The 23,596-nt window shown below is 40.4% G+C and overlaps 1 protein-coding gene across 2 annotated transcripts in view; it reads right to left on the reverse strand.

Moving 5' to 3' along the window:
* TTC27 (tetratricopeptide repeat domain 27) overlaps nucleotides 1-23,596 on the reverse strand; it is a 214,639-nt gene that overhangs the window by 158,102 nt on the left and 32,941 nt on the right. For both annotated transcript variants that reach the window (XM_051843020.2, XM_002709924.5), the window contains exons 6-9: nucleotides 20,291-20,455; nucleotides 17,298-17,431; nucleotides 7,372-7,484; nucleotides 3,907-3,973 (exon numbers count right to left, since the gene is read on the reverse strand). In XM_051843020.2, coding sequence (XP_051698980.2) covers nucleotides 3,907-3,973; nucleotides 7,372-7,484; nucleotides 17,298-17,431; nucleotides 20,291-20,455 — 479 coding nt within the window. The remainder of the gene's footprint in view (nucleotides 1-3,906; nucleotides 3,974-7,371; nucleotides 7,485-17,297; nucleotides 17,432-20,290; nucleotides 20,456-23,596) is intronic.

The following is a 23,596-nucleotide window of genomic DNA, read 5'->3' on the forward strand; positions in this document are numbered from 1 at the left end:
TGTCTCTCTATGTAACTCTATTCTCAAATGAATAAATAAAATATTTTTAAAAATCTGGGCATTCATTGTCTTACAAAAAATTATATTTACATAACTACTTATCCTGTAAGCCAAAAACAACCCTTGCTAAAAGAGAGGCACAAAAGTTTAAGAGTTCAGAAATGGGTAGCACCTAAAACTGGCCCCTCTTGTCTCAAACATAATAATATACAATACAGTCACACTTCAGTATCCACAGGGAATTGGTTCCAGGACAATCCACAGATACCAAATGCTTGAGTACCTTACATAAAATAATGTAGCATCTACATATAAGATAGACATACTCTCCCATACACTCTAAATCATCACCAGATTACTTACATTACCTAACAGAATGCAAATACAATGGACATAGTTGCTACAATGTATTATTTAGAAAATTACAAGTAAAAATAAAAATGTCTATACATATTGAAGGTAGTTTATTTCTAATACTTTTAATTAGTGGTTGGTTCAATACAGGGATGAAGGGCCCAGAGATATGGGGGACCAATTGCATACATAAAATTTCTTTCTTCTCTGAAACCAGGGGCCTCTTCTAATTCACCATCTCATCTAGTTCAGAATAATGCACAAAGGGACAGAGGAAGGACTGAGAGACAAAAGCAAACAGTGATAAAGTCTGATTTTTGGAGGCCAGTGCTATGACACAGCGGGTTGAAGCCCTGGTCTGCAGTGCTGACCATATGGGCGCCGGTTTGAGTCCTGGCTGCCCCACTTCCTATCCAGCTCTCCGTTACGGCCTGGGAAAACAACAGAAGATGGCCCAAGTCTTTGGGCCCCTGCATTTATGTGGGAGACCCAGAAGAAGTTCCTGGCTCCTGGCTTCAGATTGGCTTAACTCCAGCCATTGCGGTCATCTGCGGAGTGAGCCTGCAGTTGGAAGACCTCTCTCTCTCTCTCTCTCTCTCTCTCTGCCTCTGCCTCTGCCTCTCTCTAACTCTGCCTTTCAAATAAATAAATAAATCTTTTTTAAAAAAGTGTGATTTGTGTTTTTCAGGTATATTTTTAAATGCTTCATTTAGGAGAGAAGAAAAATCAGGGAAGTGGGATAAGGAGACACTGTAGAGCCCAACAGAAGCAGAGGCTCCCTCCTAAAAGCCCTACACATACGTACATTTCTTGTTCTACCTCTCAGTAATTACAGATTTACCTAACTCTTCTCTTTGGAAGAGTGAACCCGTATGCTATGAGGTACTGTCATCAAACAGCTTTCCTCCAAAAACAGATCGATGTGCAGGCCACTTCTGATCTGGAAGAGATCTGGAGGAGAAAGAAAAGCAGAAAAACGATGCTGTCTCTTAGGGTAAAAGTATGGAACCTGAATTTATGACCTTCGTTGCAAGCCAGGAGTGAGCAGTTACCTGCCATCAGAAGTGAAAAGAGTCAGTAACTTCAGAAGAATTTCATAGTATAGAGGACCAAGAGAAGGTGAATGAAAGAAATAGTTTTAAAGAAAGGAAACAAACATACCCTCACCCACAAGAAAGGGTTTTTAAAACAGCAGCTGTTCCAATGTAAAAAGGGTGGCTTTCTATCTCTTCAGATAACTATGAATAGTACATACACCACAATAAACTGCCTAGAGATGAATCCCAACTGCTCATCCTCCCCACGGGAAACCAGCAGCACTGTCACCTCAGCCACTGGAAGAAACACAAGCCTGTCCAGCTTTCTACCTCCTGCCACTGATTCAAGCTCATGGCCGCTGCAGGCTTTCTGCTGTCTCCTGTGTGTCACATCACACAGATCTTCCCTGAGCACCTCCTTTAATGAAGTTGCACCCGGGGTCGGCCCTGTGGAGCAGGCTAAGCCGCTGCCTGCAGCACTGGCATCAATATGGGAACCAGTTTGAGACCTGGCTACTCCACTTCCAATCCAGCTCCCTGCTAATGTACCAGGGAAAGCAGCAGAGGATGGTCCAACTGCTTGGCACCCTGCACCCATGTGAGAAACATGGAAGAAGCTCCAGGATCCTGGCTTGGTCTAGCCCTGGCCGTTGTGTCTATTTGTGGAGTGAATCAGCAAATGAAAGACATCTCTCTCTCTATCTCTCTCTTTCAGAAAGACCTCTCTCTGTGTGTCTCTCCTTCTCTCTCTGTAATTCTGCTTTTCAAATAAATAAATAAAGCTACACCCATGTCATACCCTCTTACCCATGTCATACTCTCTTTCCCTGTTTTATATTTCTCCTTGGCACTTCCTTTAAATATCACTGTCTCTCCGTTTACTATATATTTCCAGTAAAAGGCAAAAGACTTTGTTTACAGCTGCATCCTCAATGGTCAGCATCTTGCCTGTATATATTAAGCATTTACTATGTATCAGATGAATAAATAGAAAATACACAATAATATTTTATATACTTTACCATTTTCTTCCCAAAACTTAGTTGTCAAATTATTTTTTTTCTATGTTTATTTATTTATTTTTGATTATTTGATAAGCAGAGTGACAGAGATAGAAAGGGAGATCTTCCATCCACTGTTTCATTTCTCAAATATCTACAATAGCCAGGGCTAGGCCTGGCCAAACCAGAAGCCTGGAACTCCAACCAGGTTTCCCATGCTAGTGGCAGGGACTCAAGTACTTGGGCCATGAACTGTTGCCTTCCAGGGTACACATTAGCAAGAAGTTGAATCATAAAAGGAATAGCTGGGAGTAGAAACAGGCACTCCAATGTGGGATTTGGCTACTCAAGAGGCAGCTTAACCCACTGTGCCATAAATTTTTTATGCTATATATAAAGTTAGTGAGTAAATAGGGCTATTTCCAAACAGTTACCTAAAACAAACATGGTAGAAAGATCCACATCAACAATTTCTAAGAATACTGAAGAGGGGAAATAAAGCAGTTATCTAGAAGACTCAACTAATATCCAACCAGTTCCAAGATGGTATAGAAAACAAAACTAACTCAAAAAATTAATATTATGGTACAAAGCAAGCTAATTTTCTTTCCACAAGATAAAAGTACACCCTTTTGGCTCATCTGACAAATAACAAAGGAAAAAAACATGAGAATTCAAACTCGATTCCCAAGGTAGCAAAATTTTTTGAAAATCATTTGAAAAAATGATAAGCTTAATCAACCTGCATTCATTAAAGAAAATAAGCATCTCTTTTTAATCCAAAAAGGCAAAAAGATAATGACTGACTCCTCCTTCTGACTTTTCTCTTCTTGAAAACCTTCTGTTGATCTCCACTTTTCAAACATCTATTACTCCATCCTTGTTTTTCACTGTCATTCTTCTCCAACTGCAGTCTATCCAACAATCTTATTGTTCTATATCCCATTCTCACCTTAATTCTCTATACTGCATTATAATTCTCTACCCAGGTATTCAACTAAAAATGTCCTCAAGATAAACAGTGCACTGCTCTTCTCTGTCCACGTCTCTCCCCACTGCTCTACACTGCTGAATGCTGATGAGCACCCTATGTGCTAGACGCCCATCTTCCCTGGGCTTTATGGCCCAGGCTCTCCTGCTCTTAGCTCTCATTCTCACCAGTCTGTAGGCTTCACCCACAGCTTTATGCACAAAAGTCACGCACGTCAGTGGTTCTGTCTCTGTTATTTCACTTTTTCATTCAAAAATATTTACTGAGCATCTATTATATGCATGGGATAAAACAATAAAATAGTTGATCATTGTTCTCAAACCTAAGCAGGTATAAAGAAAAACAGTTATGTTTACATCAGCAGCACGACACACGTGACTTATAAACTAAAATGATGACTCCTTTTTTCCCCTTAATTTCCTTAGGTGGCAGTATTTCAACATGAGAAATTTAAGTCAAGAACAAACATAAAGCAAAATAATTTACAAGGAAAAAATATGGCAAGGAAAAAGATGCTACTCACTGATGTAAATGCCAGCAGCTCCTCTTCAGTTAACTTATGCACGGGGTTATTCTTTTGGTAATTTGTGCTTTAAATAACAAAAACAGTAAATTAATTATAAAATGCAAGTTACACCTAATGAACTATAGTTTTATAAAAGCAAGGTAAACTGCTATATTTTTATATGAAAGCATAATTATAGTATTATAGCAAACATACAAATGTAGCTATCAGTCTGCCAAAAATAAGAAAAAAATTCATAAAATGCTGACAAATAAAATGTGCTGCTATCCTAAATTTTAACAGAATTTACCTTATAAGGAAAACAAGAAACACAATCTGTGTGCCACTCACAGGAAAGAAAAGAATTACTATAGCATCAACCTCTATCTATTAAATACACCAAATAAATAAAGATTACTATAGCACTAAATAGGTAAAAATTAAGAAGTTGTCAGAGCAGAACCCAAATCCTGAGATCCTACTGATCCTAGTATAACTAGTAAAATCATTTTGGAAAACAACTTGGCAGTATCTTATAAAGCAGACATTTACTTATCCTCATCCTAGGTAAAGAGCCCAGGCAAACTCTTGAACGCTTTCCCTTCTGAAAAATGAATAAAAGTTACAACTCCTAAGGTTGCTAGAATAATAATAATGTTACAGTATAGGGTATAATGCCCAGCACACAGCATTGCTCATAAATAGGTGCTATTCGTATTATTTATACAGTGTCATTATGAACAAGTAACTTTTCTACAGTAAATGTAAATTCTATCACTGGAATCAAATGTGATAGGACAATTGTGATGGATTTAGAAATAGAACAGAAGATGCCGGCGCCGTGGCTCACTAGGCTAATCCTCTGCCTTGCGGCGCCAGCACACCGGGTTCTAGTCCCAGTCGGGGCGCCGGATTCTGTCCCGGTTGCCCCTCTTCCAGGCCAGCTCTCTGCTGTGGCCAGGGAGTGCAGTGGAGGATGGCACAAGTGCTTGGGCCCTGCACCCCATGGGAGACCAGGAGAAGTACCTGGCTCCTGTCATCGGATCAGCGCGGTATGCCGGCCACGGCGGCCAATGAAGGGTGAACCAACAGCAAAGGAAGACCTTTCTGTCTCTCTCTCTCACTGTCCACTCTGCCTGTCAAAAAAAAAAAAAAAAAAAGAAAAGAAAAGAAAAGAAAAAAGAAAAGAAACAGAACAGTAGAACAAGGTGTGATCCCTGTTTTAAAACTGACACATAATGTTGGTTCAAAAGTTCCCAACATTAAAAAGTAAATGTTTAAGGAGATGCAAATGCTAATGACCCTGATTTGATTATTACATGGTCTGGGGATACTTGAAAAACTTTGTGGAAAAACGGAATTAAAAGATAAGTTAGGGGCCCGCGTTGTGGTATAGTAGGTTAAGCCTCTACCTGCAATGCTAGCATTCCATATGGGCACCAGTTGGGAACCCAACTGGTCCACTTGCAATCCACCTCCCTGCTGATTCTCATTGGAAAACAGCAAAAGATGGCCCAAGTCCTTGGGCCTCTGACCCACATGAGATATATGGATGAAGTTCTTGGCTCCTGGCTTCAGCTTGGCCCAGCCCCAGCCTTTGCAGCTGTTAGAGAATGAACCAGCAGATGGAAGACCTCTCCCTCTCTCTTTCTCACTCTCTCTCACTCTCTCTGTAATTTTGACTTTCAAATAAATAAAATAAATCTTTAAAAAAAAAAAAAAGTTAAGCTGGGGCCAGCACTGTGGCATAGCAGGAGAGGCCACTGCCTGCAGTGCTGGCATCCCAAATGGGTGCCGGTTCGAGTCCCAGTTGCTCCACTTCCGATCCAGATCTCTGCTATGGCCTGGGAAAGCAGTGGAAGATGGCCCAGGTCCTTGGGTCCCTGCATCCACGTGGGGAATCCAGAGGAAGCTCCTAGCTCCTGGCTTCAGATCGGCACGGCTCCAGCCGTTTCAGCCAGTTGGGGAGTAGCCGGCAGATGGAGGACCTCTCTCTATCTCTGCCTCTACCTCACCTTCTCTCTCTGTGTAACTCTGACTTTCAAATAAATAAATAAATACTTTTTTTAATAAAAAAAAGTTAATTTTGGTGTGAAGATAATTTAAAATCCATGCAAAGGATTTTCATGATATGCACTTTGATGAACTTTGTGGAGACCCCACACAAACACGTTTAGAGTTATCACAGTTATGTAATCCCTTTTAAAGAAATAAAAGGGGACTCCAGAACTGAACTCAAGTTTACTGATAGTATATAGGAGGTAACAAAATGCTATGAGGTAAACACTAAAGGATTAGTTCTACTGAGTTAAAGAAGAAATTTTTTTCAAATGCTCCTTTCCTAAATTACCTATTCCTAATTCAATTTGTCTCAATATTGTAACTGAGATATTTAATTCTGAACGTTACTATCTCTGATGAAAAATGTGATATTTATATTATCTAAAGCATCTTCCTACAAAATATTCATTACAAAGCTAAAAAGAGTAATTTTACATTGGAGAAACTAAGCGAATACTACTTTAGGGGTAGGTATTTGGTCTAGACATGGGGACATAGAATACCCACACATCGCATCAGAGTTGCCTAGGTTCAAGTCCCAGCTCTGCTCCTGATTCTAGCTTTCAGCTAGTATGGGCCCTGGGCTGCTGCAGGTGATAGCTCAAATGGCTGGATGCCTACCACCCATGAGGGAGGCCGGAACTGGGTTCTCAGCACCCAACTTTGGCCTGATCCATCCCAATCTGGCCATTCTAGACACTCAAGGAGTGGGCCAGATGATGGGAGGTTACTCTCTCTGTCTCACACATGAATAAAAATAAATAAATTGCACTTCAATCATGTGACCAAAGTTAACAGCACCAGTAGCAGGACAAAACAAAACTGTGTTCCAACTCCTAGGATGCAATGAGAACTACGACACTTAACTTCTTTGATAGCCCTGCACCCCATGGGAGACCAGGATAAGTACCAGCTCCTGCCATCGGATCAGCGTGCTGCGCCGGCCACAGCGCCCCAGCCGCAGTGGCCATTGGAGGGTGAACCAACGGCAAAAGGAAGACCTTTCTCTCTGTCTCTCTCTCTCACTGTCCACTCTGCCTGTCAAAAAATTAAAAAAAAAAAGAAAAAGAAAAGAAAAGAAAAAAAGAAACAGAAGATGGGATCGCTGTATGTGTGTGCGTGTGTGTGTGTATGTCACACTGCCTCTCAAATAATAATGCACAATTTATTAAAACAAAAAATAAATGAAAGAAAAATCCAATGTATTGCTAGCTAAGGCTAATCAAAGAAATTTCCTTTATAAAGGAAAAAAAAGACAGGAAATTCCTACTTAGCAGCCCAAGTATTCTTTTCATAAGCATTACCAAATTTTCTATTCATTCACACAGAACCTTTAGGAACTCCTGGAACACAGATTTTCCCCAAACACAAGAGTACCAACGTGCAAGGTGTTAGAGGCAGTTAACTCAGTCCTTAACTTACCAGACTCCAAGGATAACAGCAAGCTCTTCTGCACAAAGGTCAGGCATTTGAAACTGTTCACTGTCTGCTAACTTGATCTCATTCAGAACAGTATCATCGTTGAGCTCAAGATTCTGGTAGAATACAAAGGAAAATATTTGGATCAAAAGTTAAATTTGATTCATTCAAAACAATTATATGTATTATTGCTGAGGGATAAAGTTAAGCTACCTTTTAAGATTTATATAATATATAAAAAATATATATTATATAACATAGCCAATAGGCTTTTCTATCTGGGTGGGACATATTTGGAGGTAATTTACCTTGTAGAAAGGAAAGATGTGCCCTCTACTCTTCAATAATGACAACAATAAGGAAAAATAGATATCTTTGATTGAGCCTAGTATGCAAAAGCCCCTATGCTGACAGTTTAACATAAAAGGGTACTTTGAAAAGTTCATGCAGGAGCTGGCATTGTGGTGTAGCAGATCAAGCCACCACTTGCAAAGCTATCATCCCATATGGGCACCAGCTGAGTTCCAACTGCTCCACTTCTGATGCAACTCCCTGCTAATGCACCTGGGAAAGCAGAAGACAGCCAAAGTTCATGGGCCCTGCCACCATCATGAGAGACGCAGAGGAAACTCCTGGTTCCCAGTTCCTGGTTGTAGCCATTTGGAGAGTAAACTAGCAAATAATAGATTTCTCTGAGACAGAGACAGAGATAGAGATGATAGAGATAGAGATAGAGATAGAGAGATATATCTCTCTGTAACTCCGCCTTTCAAATAAATGAAATATTTTAAAAGTAAAATAAAATAAAAAGATCATGCAAGGCTTTGCGGTACTGCAAGTTAAGCAACTGCTTTAATGCTTGCATTCCATATGGGAATGCCACTGCTTCACTTCCAATCCAACTTCCTGCTAATGCACGTGCAGGTGGCAGATGATGGCCTAAGTACTTTGGCCCCTGACAACTACATGGGTGACCCCTGACTCCTTGCTTTAATTTGGGCAAAACCTGGCCTTGAAGCCTTTTATAAAGTGAACCAGGGAGCCAGTGCAGTGGCATAGTGGGTAAAGCTGCCACTTGCAGTGCCAGCATCCCAGAAGGGCACAGTCAAGACCCAGCTGCTCATCTTTTGATCCAGCTCTCTGCTGTGGCCTGAGAAAGCAGTAGAGATGGCCCAAGTCCTTGGGCCCCTGCACCCATGAGGGAGACCCAGAAGAAGCTCCTGGCTCCTGGCTTCAGATCAGCGCAGCTCCAGCCGTTGCAGCCATCTGGGGAGTGAACCAGCTGATGGAAGACCTCTCTCTGTGTCTACCTCTCTCTGTAATTCTTTCAAATAAATAAAAATAAATCTTTAAAAAAAAAAAAAGCAAAGAGAAAAAGGGGGGCCCAGTGCTGTGGCATACTAGGCTAAGCCTCTGCTGCTATGCCAGCATCCCATATGCGCGCTGGTCGGTGTCCCAGCTGCTCCTCTTCCAATTCAGCTCTCTGCTTATGGCCTAGGAAAACAGTAGAGGATTGCCCAGGTGAGAGACCTGGAGGAAGCTCCTAGCTCCTGGCTTCAGATCAGCCTGGCTTTGGCTGTTGTGGCCAATTGGAGAGAGAACCAGCAGATTAAAGACCTTTCTCTCTGTAGTTCTCTCTCTCTCAAATAAATAAGTAAAAATCTTAAAAAAAAAAAAGTCTGAAAAAGGACTAACAATCAGAATATGGAAAACGTCTTATAACTGATAAAGAAGATAAATAACCCAATTAAAATGAGCAAAAGATTCATAAAACACTTCAAAAAGAACACATACAAATGGGCAATAAGCACACACAAAAATCCTTGACATCAGTAATAAATGGGGAAATACTAATTAAAATCAGAAAGAACTACTACACACAAATTACAATGACTAAAATTAAAAAGATTTGCAATACTAACTATTGGCAAAGATCTGAACCAATTAGAACTTCATATATTGCTGGTGGAAATATAAAAATGGTGCAATCAAAGAAAAAAGTTTTCCAGTTTCTTAGAATAATGAGCCATCAATTCTATTCCAATTCTAGTTACCCAAGAGAAATGAGAACATATGTCCACACAGAGGCCAGGCATAAATGTTCACAGCAGTTTTATCTGTAATAACCCAAAACTGGAAATAACCCAAATATCTGTCAACAGGTAAATAGATTTCAAAGGTTATGGTATATTTAACCAATGAAATTCTGTTCAGCTATAAAAAAGAACTACTGACACATGTAATCACATAGATAAATCTCAATAAAATGTTGAAAAAGAGGACAGACACAAAAGCATACATAGTCTGTGATACCAAACATATGAAATTCTAGTAAAGGAAACTATCTGTAGTCACAAAAAGTAGACCAATGTTTAGCACCAGGATATGGGAGATTAACTACAAAGGAACAAGATGAAACTCCTTGGGGTAACAGAGTATATCTTGAATAAGATGGCTAGGCCTATATATTTCCCAAATCTTATTAAAATGGGTCAATTTTTCTATAAGTAATATACTTCAATAAAAGCAATTTTAAAAAATGACGCCCCTCCCCTCAATAAATCTAGTGAAACCACAATAGGATATCACAAAACATACACACTAGAATGGAAAAAACTAAGTCAACTGACAACACAAAGCACTGGCAAAGACAGAGCAACTGGCACTCGCATACATTTCACTGTAGGGATGTAAAACAGTATAACCATTTCGGAAAACAGTTTTGTAGTTTCTTATAAAGTTAAAAATATACTTCCCACACAACCCAGCCATTCCATTCCTAAGTATTTACCCAACAGAATGAAAAACACATGTTCACATAAAGATTGAACTACTAATGTGCCAAGCTGCTACTAGCAATTCAAATGCCCACCAACAGCTAAATAAATGCATTGTGTTTTATCCACACAATGAAATATGTGTGTGCTTCAAAAAGTTTGTGGAAAATGGAATTTAAAGTATTTTATTATGGTGCAAAAATTTTAAATCCACAAGTTTTTTCAGAAAATGCTTTTTTCCATGAACTTTCTGAAAACCTCCTCACAATATTTAGCAATGAGCAGCATGTGACTTGGTATTACAACATGGATGAACCTCAAAAACACAAGGGTACATGACAATTTTTTGTACATGTTAAGGAACTGTATTGTTCAGTTTTCAAGATTGTTGTGTTAGGAAGACTGATACAGGTGTTCTATGCGGTCCTGAACCCTGTTAATTACACTTACAATGTATTTTGGTTCCACATCACAATGACTTGTTCCCAATTACCCTTTTATCCTTTTTAGGCACCTTTTTTTTAATGTTGCCGTTTCCCTTTGCATTGTATTGTTTTGACAACTATAATTTGAATCAGAGCTGAAAGAGGTCAAGAATAAAGTATATTTTATATTAAAAAACTAAAAACAAAACACAAGGCTAAAGGAAAGAAGCCAGACACAAAGTACATTTTGTATGATTCCATTTATTCAAAAATTCTAGAAAAGACAGGTCTAATTTGTGACAAAAAGCAGATAGTGGAGGGAAACTGTCCAGTGGAAAAGGATTTTGAGAGGATTTTTGCTACCTTGAAAATTGTTCTATATTTTCATTTAAGATGTGGTTACACTGCTCTTTGTATTTTTCAAAGCTAATCAAATTGTCCTTTTGAAATAGGTATATTTTATTTAAGTTATCCCTCAACAAGCTTGATTTAAATTTTTTTCTAATTCAATAGAAATACAATTAACACAAAAAAGCCTTTAGGAGCCAAACAGAGCCAGGCAGAGATCACCAATTTCATAAGCCTAGAAATTACTTATAGCTAAGAGGTCAAGCTTTGGAAATAGGGAAAAGGGAATCAGTCAATCTGCTCCAATCACACACCAAAGTTAACAGCTTTTCTTGTCTATTATCCAATTCACTCTAACATAAGCTTAGCATTTATCTACAAGGCTTTAAGTAAAGAGTACTGCAACCCCAGCAACTGCTAACTAGGAGGAACACTTCAAGCTGCTCCTCAATCTCCATTCCAAAAGTTCCCTCTTCAAAGAGTCCCCTAAATGTATAGAGGCAAGTGTACAGCACCCTGGTGATAGTCTTTTTTTTTTTTTAAAGATTTATTTCTCTGAAAGGCAAAGTTACAGAGGCAGAGGCACAGAGAGAGAGAGAGAGAGAGAGAGAGAGTAGTCTTCCATCTGCGGGTTCCACAAATGGCCACAACAGCAGGAGCAGGGCTGATCTGAAGCCAGGAGCCTGGAGCTTCTTCCAGATGTCCTTCACAGGTGAGGGGCCCAAGGACTTGGGCCATCTTCCACTGCTTTCCCAGAACATAGCAGAAAGCTGGATTGGAAGTAGAGCAGCCAGGACTCGAACCAGTGCCCATATAGGATGCCAGCAATGTCAGCAGTGGCTTTATATGCTACACCACAGCATTGGTCCCGGTCATCTATTTTTATCACAGACCTTTCAAATGTAGTTACATAGGTAATTTTAAATTTCCTAGTAACCATATATAAAATCTTTTTTTAAAAAAAGATGAAATGATTTAACCTAATGTGTAAAAAAATGTTATCCTTGTAATATGCATCAACAGGAAATCATTAGTTAGATATTCAGTCTTTTTTTCATACACAGTCTGAAATCTGGTATAATTTTATACTTACAACACATCTTAATTTGGACCAGTCAACTTTCAAATGCTCAATTATCACATGTGGCTGATGACTACTGTACTGGACAGGGTAGCATGTGTATGTGTGTGTATGTATAAATATATATACACACATTGATACAACCTGCTTATTAATATCCAATGTTTAATAATTCACTTGTAGAAAGTAAAATGGGTCTGCAGCAGTACTTCCTTACCTAACCGTTATACAAGTCTCCATATTTATTTTTTTCAAGATTCTTAAAGATTTATTTGTCCATTTGTAAGGCAGAGTGACAGGGGAAGGGGAGAGAGAGAAACTGAATCAGAGAATCTTCCACCACTCCTTTACTCCTCAAATGGCTGCACCAGCCAGGGCTGAACCCAGCTGACGCTAAAGGCCAGGAACTCCATTTGCATCTTCTACATAGTGACATTGGAACTGGACTCAAGTACTTAGGGCATCATCTGTTTCCTCCCAAGCAATAAACAGAAAGCTGGATGCAAAGTGGAAAAACCAGAACTTGAACCAGCACTTCGATACAGAATGGGCAATGCAAGTGGCAGCTTAACCCACTATAAGGTCCCCATATTTAAATATTGTTCTACCTTAGTCCCACTTTACCCTCCTAACATTCTACTGAATCAAGAAATCAGGACATAATTTACCATCAATTTTAAAAATTAATTTATTCAAAAGTCAGAGTTAGAGAGAGGGAGAGACACAGAAAGAGCAAGATCTTCCATCCACTGGTACACTCCCTATATGGCCGCTGGGCCAGTTAGGAACTTCATCCAGGTCTCCCACATAGGTAGCAGGGGTCCAAACACTTGTGCCATCATCTGCTGCTTTTCCCAGATGCGTTACCAGGGAGTCGGATTGGAAGGGGAGCAGCCGGGACACAAACCAATGCCCATATGGGATACATCACAGGTGGTGGTAATACCAGCACAGCATAACGCCAGTCCCAAATAAACACTTTTATTTTCCCTCTCCCCACTCCAACAACTGAATGATAAAAAGCAGGAACCAGTTCTTTCATGTGCACAATAGGGTTGCTAATTATTGTTGGCTTATTGAACCCTGATATCAAATAGCTTTTGTCTATGTAGTCTCCCATTAATAACAAGTCATTAATCTAGGAAGACCCATAGGGGAAAAATTGCATTCTTCACTGACAACAAAATTATCCTCCTTCCCCAATTGTTAAGATATCTGTGTTCACATTGTTACATTTCTAATCAAGATATATTTTGTAATTTCTATAATTGATAGAGTGACACTCTTTTTTTTCCTGATGCATTCCATAATTTAATAGCATCATAAGGAAATATATAACTGATCAAACAAGTAATTCTATCATCCACTTGTGACAGTAAAGCTATGGTTCTATCTAATCCATACTTATATCACAAAACCTGTATCTTAAGTATAACTGAGAAAGAGGATTATCTGAAATTATTCTATTTCAAATAGGTATAAATAAATTCTATATGAAATTGTATAGCATCTTTATGCATTCTCCATAATAATCATCATATCCCATTTATCATCAAAGGACACAATTTCATTTGGAGCCTGTCACTCTAGGCCGCTGCCTCACAAGTAACAGTTGATGACTTTGGGAGAGAGAGCTCCAACAATGAAAATGACATGACAGCAGACAACGCAGCAATGCCTAGTCAGCCACCTCCCAAATACCCATGGGATGAACTTAGACAACCTCAAGGAGATAACCCATGTGAAGTCATCCCATCCGCACCCAGTGAGGATCCCCACATTTGTGGCAGTCCCCAGGCACCCCAGGCTCTCAGGGCAGTTGCTAGACCCCATCCCACCCATATGTTTGTCATTAATCTCAAAGTGGATGCAAAATTCAGGCCCTGGATTCCAATGCCTTTAAAAAGGCTTCTGCCAACCAAGGGCCGAGGATATGCTTGTGTCTTTCCAGAGAATGCTGGACAGCCCATTTGGGTACCAGCCAGAAACATCAAGCCTGCAAGGGACAGCCAACCAGAACCAGCTGAACAAGACAGAGTCCGCCTTGTTAGCAGATGCACCTGCCCTGTCATCCTACCCTGAGGAACTGCCCATAGCCACATCCGCTACTGCTTTATACCCAACTTAACTCTGGTCAGTCATTCGAACAGCCAACAGCCTGCGTGCGGTCACGCCATTCCTGATTACCACTGTTCCTCATTCCTACCCCATCTGAGCAAGCATTCCTGTGGTCTCCCGCTTTGAGCACTGGTTAGTCAACAACGGGTAAGATCCCCTGTGGGACAACCTAAGACAGAACGGGGTCAACAATGGTATGGCCAAGAATCATGCCTCTCATTCCTCAAAAATAAACGAAAAGGGGGAAATGTGGTGGAATGAGAAGGCCATGCGAAGATGGCCACTGATAACAGAGCCTGACTGACAACAGGCTATGACTGGATGGTTTTGGAAACCACATGACAACAGAGCCTTCCTGGCAACAGGCTGTGATTGCATGGCTTCAGAAACCACAAGGCAACGGAGCCTGACTAGCAACAGGCGGTGATTGGATGGCTTTGGAAACTGCCTGGCAACAGGCTGTGATTGGTTAGGGCACAGACCACCCCTTGACCAGATTGGCTGCCTTGGCTATTTAAGCTGCTGTACCAACTGAAATAAATGAGTCTGCAGGATGCGCGCCTCTGGCCTGCTTTTACCCGGCTCCCAGGGTCTGTGTGGTGACTCCGTGCCTCTTGCCCCCACTACCCTCCTCCTCTCAGAACGAATCCACAGAATCCACAACAGAGAACATCACATTTGGAAAAAAAAAAAAAAAAGGGCTGGGGGCCAGCACTGTGATGCAGTAGGCTAAGACTCTGCCTGCAGCACCAGCATCCCACATGGGCACCAATTCATGTCCCAGCTGCTCCTCTTCAAATTCAGCTCTCTGCTGCTGGCCTGGGAAAACAATAGCAGATGGCCCAAGTGCATGGGCCCCTGCACCCACATGTGAAATGTGGAAGAAGCTCTTGGCTTCTGGCTTCGGATCAGCCTAGTACCAGCCACTGTGGCCATTTGGGAAGTGAATCAGCAGATGGAAAACCTTTCTATCTTTCTGTCTGTAACACTACCTTTCAAATAAATAAAATCTTTGAAGAACAAAAAAAAAAAAAAAAAAAAAAACAACATTGTAAGCACAGCTTATAATGCCAGCATCCCCTAACAGAGTGCCAGTTTGAGTTCCCACTGTTCCACTTCTGATCAAGCTCTCCGCTAACGTGCCTGAGAAAGCAGCAGTTGAGGGCCCAAGTGCTTGAGCCCCTGTCATTCAAGTGGGAAACCTGGATGGAGTTCTTTGTGCCTGTCTTTGGCTTGACCCAGATCTCCATGTTACTGTGCCTTTCAAATAAACAAATAAATAAATAAATATTTTAAAAAAACAACAATGCATTACCGAATAAAATGCTTGAATTCCAAAATTAATGTCTTCCCACAGATGCTGTGTTATGGCCCAAAACTCAGGCTTATGACAGTTACCCAAGGCTTAGAGAAGAGATAGATTGACATCAAAAAAAACTAAGGAGGGTCCGGTGCTATGGCATAGCAGGTAAAGCTGCCATCTGCAGTGCCGGCATCCAACATGGGAACCGGTTCAAGATGGGGCTGCTCCCCTTCCAATCCAGCTCTCTGCTGTGGCCTGAGAAAGCAGTAGAAGATGGCCTATGTGCTTGGGCCCCTGCACCCACATGGGAGACCCAGAGGAAGCTCTAATTTCTGGCTCTGGGGAGTGAATGAGCAGATAGATGACCTCTCTCTCTGTTTCTTCTCTCTCTCTGAAATTCCTCCCTTCAAATAAATAAATAAATCTTTCAAAAAAAAAAAGAGAGAGAGAGAGAGAGAGAGAGAGAAAGAAACCTAAGGAGTAGAGTTCAGTATCTAGTCATGTAGGGAGAAAATAAAGGACAGAAGCAGGGAGAAGCCCAGCTCCCCGGCCCTCAGGGACTGCTGTGGGGTGCTCACCCAGTTCCCGCCTCGAGATGGCAGAGTCAGCAGCCTGTGATCCCTATCCCTGAGTTACTACAGCTTTCCCTGCCATCCTCCACGCTTCTCTGAGAATCAACAGCTGCTCCTCACTGAAGTTGTCATAAAAACACACAACAGAACACTGGGAGCAAGCCCAGGAGATGGACATTCATCTCCTGGGACTGCTGACTGTCGCCACTCCTCATAGCCACCCCTGGCTTCCTCCCTCAACGTCACTCTCAGAACACAGTAAGATTCTAGTGTTCAGTGTGCCCCAGGTAAATCTGCTTGCAGCCTCTGGAAAGAATCAAAGCAAAATACAGACTTTAAGTACATTAGGATCACCAAAATGAAAACCAAAAGTGTGGGCTAGGGGAATCTGAGATAAGAAAATATCAATGCTAACGGCATCCACTGAAGTGAGTAATGAGACTTATAAGCAGGTAAACTGATCAAGAGTCAAATTTAAGCTACAAGAAGAGAATTTATTACAAACGTCAAAAGGAAAAAAAATTGCACTGAGGCAGCACAGAACTAATTGAAAGGAATTCTGATCATCTTTTTTAAGAAGCTCAAGAAATTCCAAGTCTAAATGTTCAAAATATCTACAGAAGGCTAAAGTAAGGAGACAACCATGGTAGCAGCTAGAGAAAGTTGTCTCTTGTGGCTAGCGCTGTGGCACTCCAGTATAAAACGCCACCGGCAATGCTGGCATGCCATTGGGGCGCTGGCTCACATCCAGCTGCTCCACTTTCCATCCAGCTCCCAGTAAATGCTCTTGGGAAAGCAGCAGAACATGGTGCAGGTCCCTGGGCCCACCACTCACATGGGAGACGTGGATGTATTTCCAGACTCCTGGCTTCGGCCTGGTCCAGCCTCAGCTGTTGTGGCCATCTGGAGAGTAACCCAGCAGATAGGAGATTTCTCCCTCTCTTTCTCTCTCTTTGTCTCTGTCTCTTCTCTAAAACTCTGTCCTTCAAGTAAATAAAATAAATCATTTTTAAAAAATCAGTATCTTGGTCTACTCTTGGTATTTTTTCAAGGGGTAATAAATAACTGCATTATTAATTAATATTTATTGCATTGTACAAACAAAACAGCATTTACCTCTACTTATGAGTAAAAAAACAACAAAGCCTAAACACAGGGTATCCCTGTCCCAGTCACCTTGAAAATGCTCAAGAAAGGATAAATTAAAGTCTCTCCCCATCCTATTCCATGTTTCTTTGGTATTCACTTATTGAAAATGGTAGCCTTGGATGTTAACTGAATTGAAAAACTTACACTCCAACCTACCTTGGCTAAGTGTTCCTGAGGAGTAGGAGCTGGACTGAATTCATGGTGCGAAAGAACATCCCCTTCCCTTTTTACATCCAGAATGAGTTGGGCCACATAATTTTCCTGGAATCGTGTCCTTTTCCCTAAAGCACCTGAAAAAATAAAATAAAATTATATTGATACATTTGTTAATTAGATCTACAGGAAGAGTAATAATTTCACAGAGTTTTAGAATTTATAAGGTGTTTCGTCCATTTCACATAAAAGAAACCTGAAGCCCACTGATGTTAAAATGACAAAGTTATATAGGCAACAAACTATACAGCCAGGACTCAAATCCAAGATTTCTACCACCAGATTCCACACACTCTTTTTTATATCAACTACTTCCCTTGTCAAAAGACTAACTCACTAAACTTTTTAGGTAGAAAAATCATCCTTATCTTTATATAGAAGATTAAAAAACAAAGTTTCTGAGGTACAGTCACTTGTTCAAGATGCCTGGGCTATGGGCCGGCACTGTGGCATAGTGGGTAAAGCCGCTACATGTAATGCTGGCACCCCGTATGGGCGCCAGTTCAAGTCCTGGCTGCTCTACTTCTGATCCAGCTCTCTGCTATGGCCAGGGAAAGCAGTAGAAGATGGTCCAAGTCCTTGGGACCCTGCACCTGTTTGGGAGACCCAGAGGACGCTCCTGGCTCCTGGATTGGCACAGCTCTGGCCATTGTGACCATTTGGGGAATGAACAAGCAGATGGAAGACCTCTCTTTCTGCCTCTGCCTCTCTGTAACTGCCTTTCAAATAAATAAATCTTAAAAAAAAAAAAAAAAATGTCTGGGCTTGTCAGTAACACAGCCAGACTAAAAGTTAGGATCTTCAGGTTCCAGATCACACAGTATAGTACACTGTCTTCCTCCAACACCACAATTTTTTTTCAGTAAGTCTCTGAAATAACTGTATCAAAACCACTTTAAGAGAAACAAAAGCTCCAACATTAATTCTGTGGAAACACCAGGCTAACAAGTCTGGATGTTAATCTGTGATAAATTCAGGTCCAAGTCAGCCAGCAGCATTCTGAACATGTTACACGAAAGACAGCCACTGAAAGAATTTAACACAGCTTCCTGTTTAACAGTGAGCCTGCAGCTGAGTGGTAAAAATAATAACCTGATTCTCATTTATATTTGTAAGTCCCAAATTCACATTTTTAAGTTCTTCACCCCTAAGTTGGAAAAACAGAATATATGAAAGATTACATGGTAAATATACCAGCAAAGATGAATATGCAGAGAACTGTACTATTAATTTTAACATAGTATTAAAAAAGTCTCCCAGGACCAAAATAATTAAAAGCACAATCCTTGAAATTAACCTCACAAGTTATATTATATGTAAGTATATTTTCAAATACAGACAAGACTCCAACGTATACATGGCATTAATCCAAAACTTAAAGCTAGATATTAAATAATTTTTCTCACACAAACAATATAATAAAAGGTGGCTAAGACCCCAGCCAGGCCAAAAAGTCATATTTAACTCATAATACATGTAAAGAATTTTACTGCTAGCACTAGTTCAAGAGAAAGCACAGAAATTGGGAGTTAATAATAGGCCTCAGAGAGAATCTAGACGTAGCACAGGGAGGACAAACAGGGTCAACCATTTCAACAAAAACAGACAGACAGTCATATCTTGGAATGCTCAGTCCAGCTTCAACAGTTTTAAATGCTGTGACTAATTGATGATGTCTGACTAGCATTAATTTATACAATATTGAATGCCAGCTACAGTGTGAGACATTAGGGTGAGCAATATAAAAAAGAAAACAATGTTTTTTATTTGTATTCAAAAGAAACATAGAGAACTCAGGAGAAGTTCTGTAACTCATTTGTTCACTCAGTAAATATTTGAGTGTACACTATCTAACTATATTATAAGGCAACAAAGAAACATCAAGTAGGGGCTGGCACTCTGGCACAGCGGGTTATGGGTTCCAGTTTGAGCCTTAGTTGCTCTGCCTCAGATCCAGCTCCCTGTTAGCATACCTAGGAAAGCAGTGGAGGATGACTCAAGTCCTTGGGCCTCTGTACCCACATGGGAGACCCAGAAGAAGCTCCTGGCTCCAAATGGCTCAGCTCCGGCCACTGTAGCCATCTGGGGAGTGAACCAGCATATAGAAGACCTGTCTCTTTTACTCTCTCTTGCTCTTGCTCTTGCTCTCTCTCTCTCTCTCTCTCTCCCTCCTCTCTGTAACCCCTTCAAATAAATAAAATAAATCTTTAAAAAAGAAAGAAGAAACATCAAGTAAACAAAATAGTCTAAAACTCTGCTCTTGAGGAAATCCTGGTTAGGATCCTCACATGCCATATCTACTCTAACTTCCAGTTAACGGGCATCCTGGGAGGCAACAATAACGGCTCTAGTAACTGGGCCCCTGCAGTGCACATAGCAGATCTGGATGGAGTTCCTGTCTCCTATCTTCAGCCCAGCTCAGGTCCAGCTGTTGTAGCCATTATGGAAGTGAACTAGCAAATGGAAGCCCTCCTGCAACTCTCTCCCTCTTTTTCTTTTTCTCTCTGCCTCTTTGCTTTTTAAATAAAGTCAAATTTTTTTTAAATTCTCCTCTTAAGTAATACCAAAAAAGCAGGATGGAAGCAATAGGGGAGTATTTACAAAAAGGACAATGCAGAGTCCAAACTAAAGCTGGAAATCAGAAGAGACCTTCAGAGGCCCACACACAGAACCAAATGGTCAAAAGTCTGTGGAATGCCTGGATGCATTCCACAGATGTGCCTCACCTAGACAATAAATGGGAATCTCAGGGAATAAAGAAAATGACTAATTTCAAATTTATTCTTAAACTATGAATTTTTAAATAAAATCTTCAAAATCTAGTTTTAGAAAGAATAGGATATAGCAAATCAAATTTCAGCATAAAATACAAACTACCAGTATATTTATTAGTTTTATCTTAAAAAAATCAGTATGCACAAAAGTTCATGTCTTACCTGTCAAATTAATTTGTAAGTTGCCAAGGTCTCTAGCAATATTGAAGTGATCTTTTGCTTTCTTATATTCATAATAATATAAATATATATATGCACTTTCCAGATAGAATTGAATAGCCAAATATCGACCCGAATCACCTGCAAACAGATTCTCTAGTTTCATCACTGCAAGACAAAAGATATTAAAAACTATGATGAGAAAAAATGTATTAATCAGTAAATTGTTAAGTTGATAACATGTAAAGTCAATATTACATTTCCACTTTTAAAAAATTTTAAATGCAGAAAGTAAGAAATATAAATACAGTAACAGTTAATAGCTATCATTCTCTTGGCTCCAAAAATGAAGCTAAATACATATACAAATTACCTCCTTTATTCCACACAATCCTAGGCGATCTAATTCATAACCCTGCTCTTTCTCAGAGTACTTGTCTTAATTGTGTTATTAAAAAATGTTAACAGAAGGTATTGACACAATGTACTAAATGGATCTGCAGGAGTTAAACAATGATTGAAATGTGATGAAGAGGAGACCAGCTCACAGCTTCTGTCATGGAGAATGCAAAACTTCTCCCTTAATAAAATGGAGGGGCGTAGTGGGTAAAGCTGCTGCCTGCAATGCCAACATCCCATATTGGCACCAGTTCAAGTGCCAGCTGCTCCACTTCTGATCCAGCTACCTGCTTATGGTCTGGGAAAAGCAATGGAAGATGGCCCATGTGCTGAGGACCATGACACCTGCCTGGCCCACCCCTGTCCATTGTGGTCATCTGGAGAGTGAACCAGCAAATGGAAGATCTTTCTCTCTTCTCTTCTTTCTGTAACTCTTTCAAATGAAATAAATAAATCTTTTTTAAAAAGGAGGAGGGAACAGATATACAACCATATTTATCTAAGCTAATATAAGTATCAAATAACAACTGAATGAATATTGGTTTGATAATAGGATTCAAATTTATTTCTCAAATACCTGACACATGAGGATAATAACCTAGAAGCAACATCTGGAATAAAATGACTGTCGAAAACTAATTCTAAAGTGGTTGCTTGACACACACCGAAATTGTGAGGGTGTCAAACATGTCATCTCATTCAACTAATCCTTTCAAAAAGAATCCCCTGATGAACCATTCCTCCCAAATATTTCCAGGAATGGGTTGGTGAGCATTTCACAAAGCAGTCCACAAAAATGACTGCATAATAAATGAATGGAAAATGCACTTCCACTGTATGAAGAATGATGATAATTCCCTCATCATTAAAACTGAAAGAGAAGTTAAATTTAATGTCTACTCTGCCCAGAACCCAGTATTTCACAAGTTGTGTTTTTAATTTCTCACCATGTCTTTGAACTGATATGACTTTAATTTAATTCGTTAAAAAACTGAACTCAAGCAGCTTATTGACTAGTTACCTCCATTAAAAGGCAAAGTCCACCTATTATGTACACATGCATATCATCTTGGCTTTGATCTTCTACTCTGTGCTGTCTCTGCTCAACTTAGGTATTCAGAGGGAATAAAGTAGGGGGATAGACACCGAATTTTTTCTTTAAGAATTAGCTTAATCTTGAGGTTCCAGCAGCATGGTCAGCTATCCTCCTCAATAAAAATACTTAAAAACTTTAATATATTTATATGTAAACTGCTATTCTGGCAACACAATAAAGAAATCCTCAAGCAACAAATAATAAATGAAAACTACAGCCTGAAGAAGTACCACAAATACTGAAATCATAGCCTTCCCTGAGGTTATCTACCAAACCCTAGGGGTCAGAAAATTATATGGCTCAAGGAACACCAAAGATAAAAGATGAGGCCTAGACTCACCCAAAGCAGGCAGTCCTGCAAGAGATTTACATCTAAAGCTGGGATACACAGAATTCTATCGTCAATGTAAGGTTAAAATACAGGTAAGTCTACCACTTACTGTGGAAGAAAAAAGCAAGCAAAGTGACAGTAGGTGAAGGGAAAAAAATGCACTCCAAGAATTCTTTTTTTTTTTTTTTTAAACAGGCAGAGTTAGTGAGAGAGAGAGACAGAGAGAAAGGTCTTCCTTTTACCGTTGGTTCACCCTCCAATGGCCGCTGTGCCCGGCGCACCGCGCTGATCCGAAGCCAGGAGCCAGGTGCTTCTCCTGGTCTCCCATGGGGTGCAGGACCCAAGCACTTGGGCCATCCTCCACTGCACTCCCTGGCCACAGCAGAGAGCTGGCCTGGAAGAGGGGCAATCGGGACAGAATCCAGCACTCCAACCGGGACTAGAACCCGGTGTGTCGGCGCCGCAGGCGGAGGATTAGCCTAGTGAGCCACAGCGCTGGCATCCAAGAATTCTTAACCACAAGCCAACCTTCACACAAATCTGAACACCAAATCCAGGCTATCTATGTAGTCCAATTTTTTCAGGCTAAGAATTGAAGTCAGTCAAGGAGGAACCAGGAACAAAAACAAATCCTCTTCAAAATTACTAGATATGGTCTATTAAATAATCAATAGGTTCAAGAAAGAAAAAGTCAGAAAATATGAACAAGGAATCAGAAACTATAGAAACCAACCAGGCAAACTGGAAAAGCAATCTCAAAACAATCCATAATTTTTTTCTTGAATTAAAATTTAAAACTAAATGGACAGACCAGAGAAGTAGAACACAGATGCAAAGAAAGTTATGCATGATACAACACAAAGAATCAAATAGATGGAAAATTAAAAAATGATGCCAGTATTGTGGTATAGTGAATAAAGCCACTGCCAGCGATGCCAGCATCCCACATGGGCACCAGTTCAAGTCTTCATTCCACTTTCAATCCAGCTCCTGCTAATGCACGTGGGAAAGTAGCAGAGGATGACACAAGTGCTTGGGCCCCTGCACCCACATGGGAGGCCCAAATGAAGCTCTTGGTTCCTGGAATCAGATTGAACCAACCCTGGCCATTGTGGCCATTTGACGAGTGAACCAGCAGATGGAAGATCTCTCTCTCTCTCTCTCTCTCTCTCTGTCTCTGCAACTCTGCCTTTCAAATAAATAAATAAGTCGAGAGAGAGAGGAGAGAAAAAAAATTTAAAAAAAAAAAAAGAAAAGAAAAAAATTAAAGAATGTTGAAGATGCCGTTATGTGTCTGAAGATGTAGGAGAAAACGATGAAGAGATAATGGCTAAGAATTTTCCAGTGGGGCAGGCACTGTGGTGCAGCGAGTTTACACCATGGCCTGAAGCACCGGCATACCATATGGACACCGGTTCTAGTCCCGGCTCTACTTCCCATCCTGCTCTCTGTTGTGGTCTGGGAAAGCAATAGATAATGGCGT

Source organism: Oryctolagus cuniculus, chromosome 2 (assembly GCF_964237555.1).
Source record: "Oryctolagus cuniculus chromosome 2, mOryCun1.1, whole genome shotgun sequence".
Lineage (NCBI taxonomy): Eukaryota > Metazoa > Chordata > Mammalia > Lagomorpha > Leporidae > Oryctolagus > Oryctolagus cuniculus.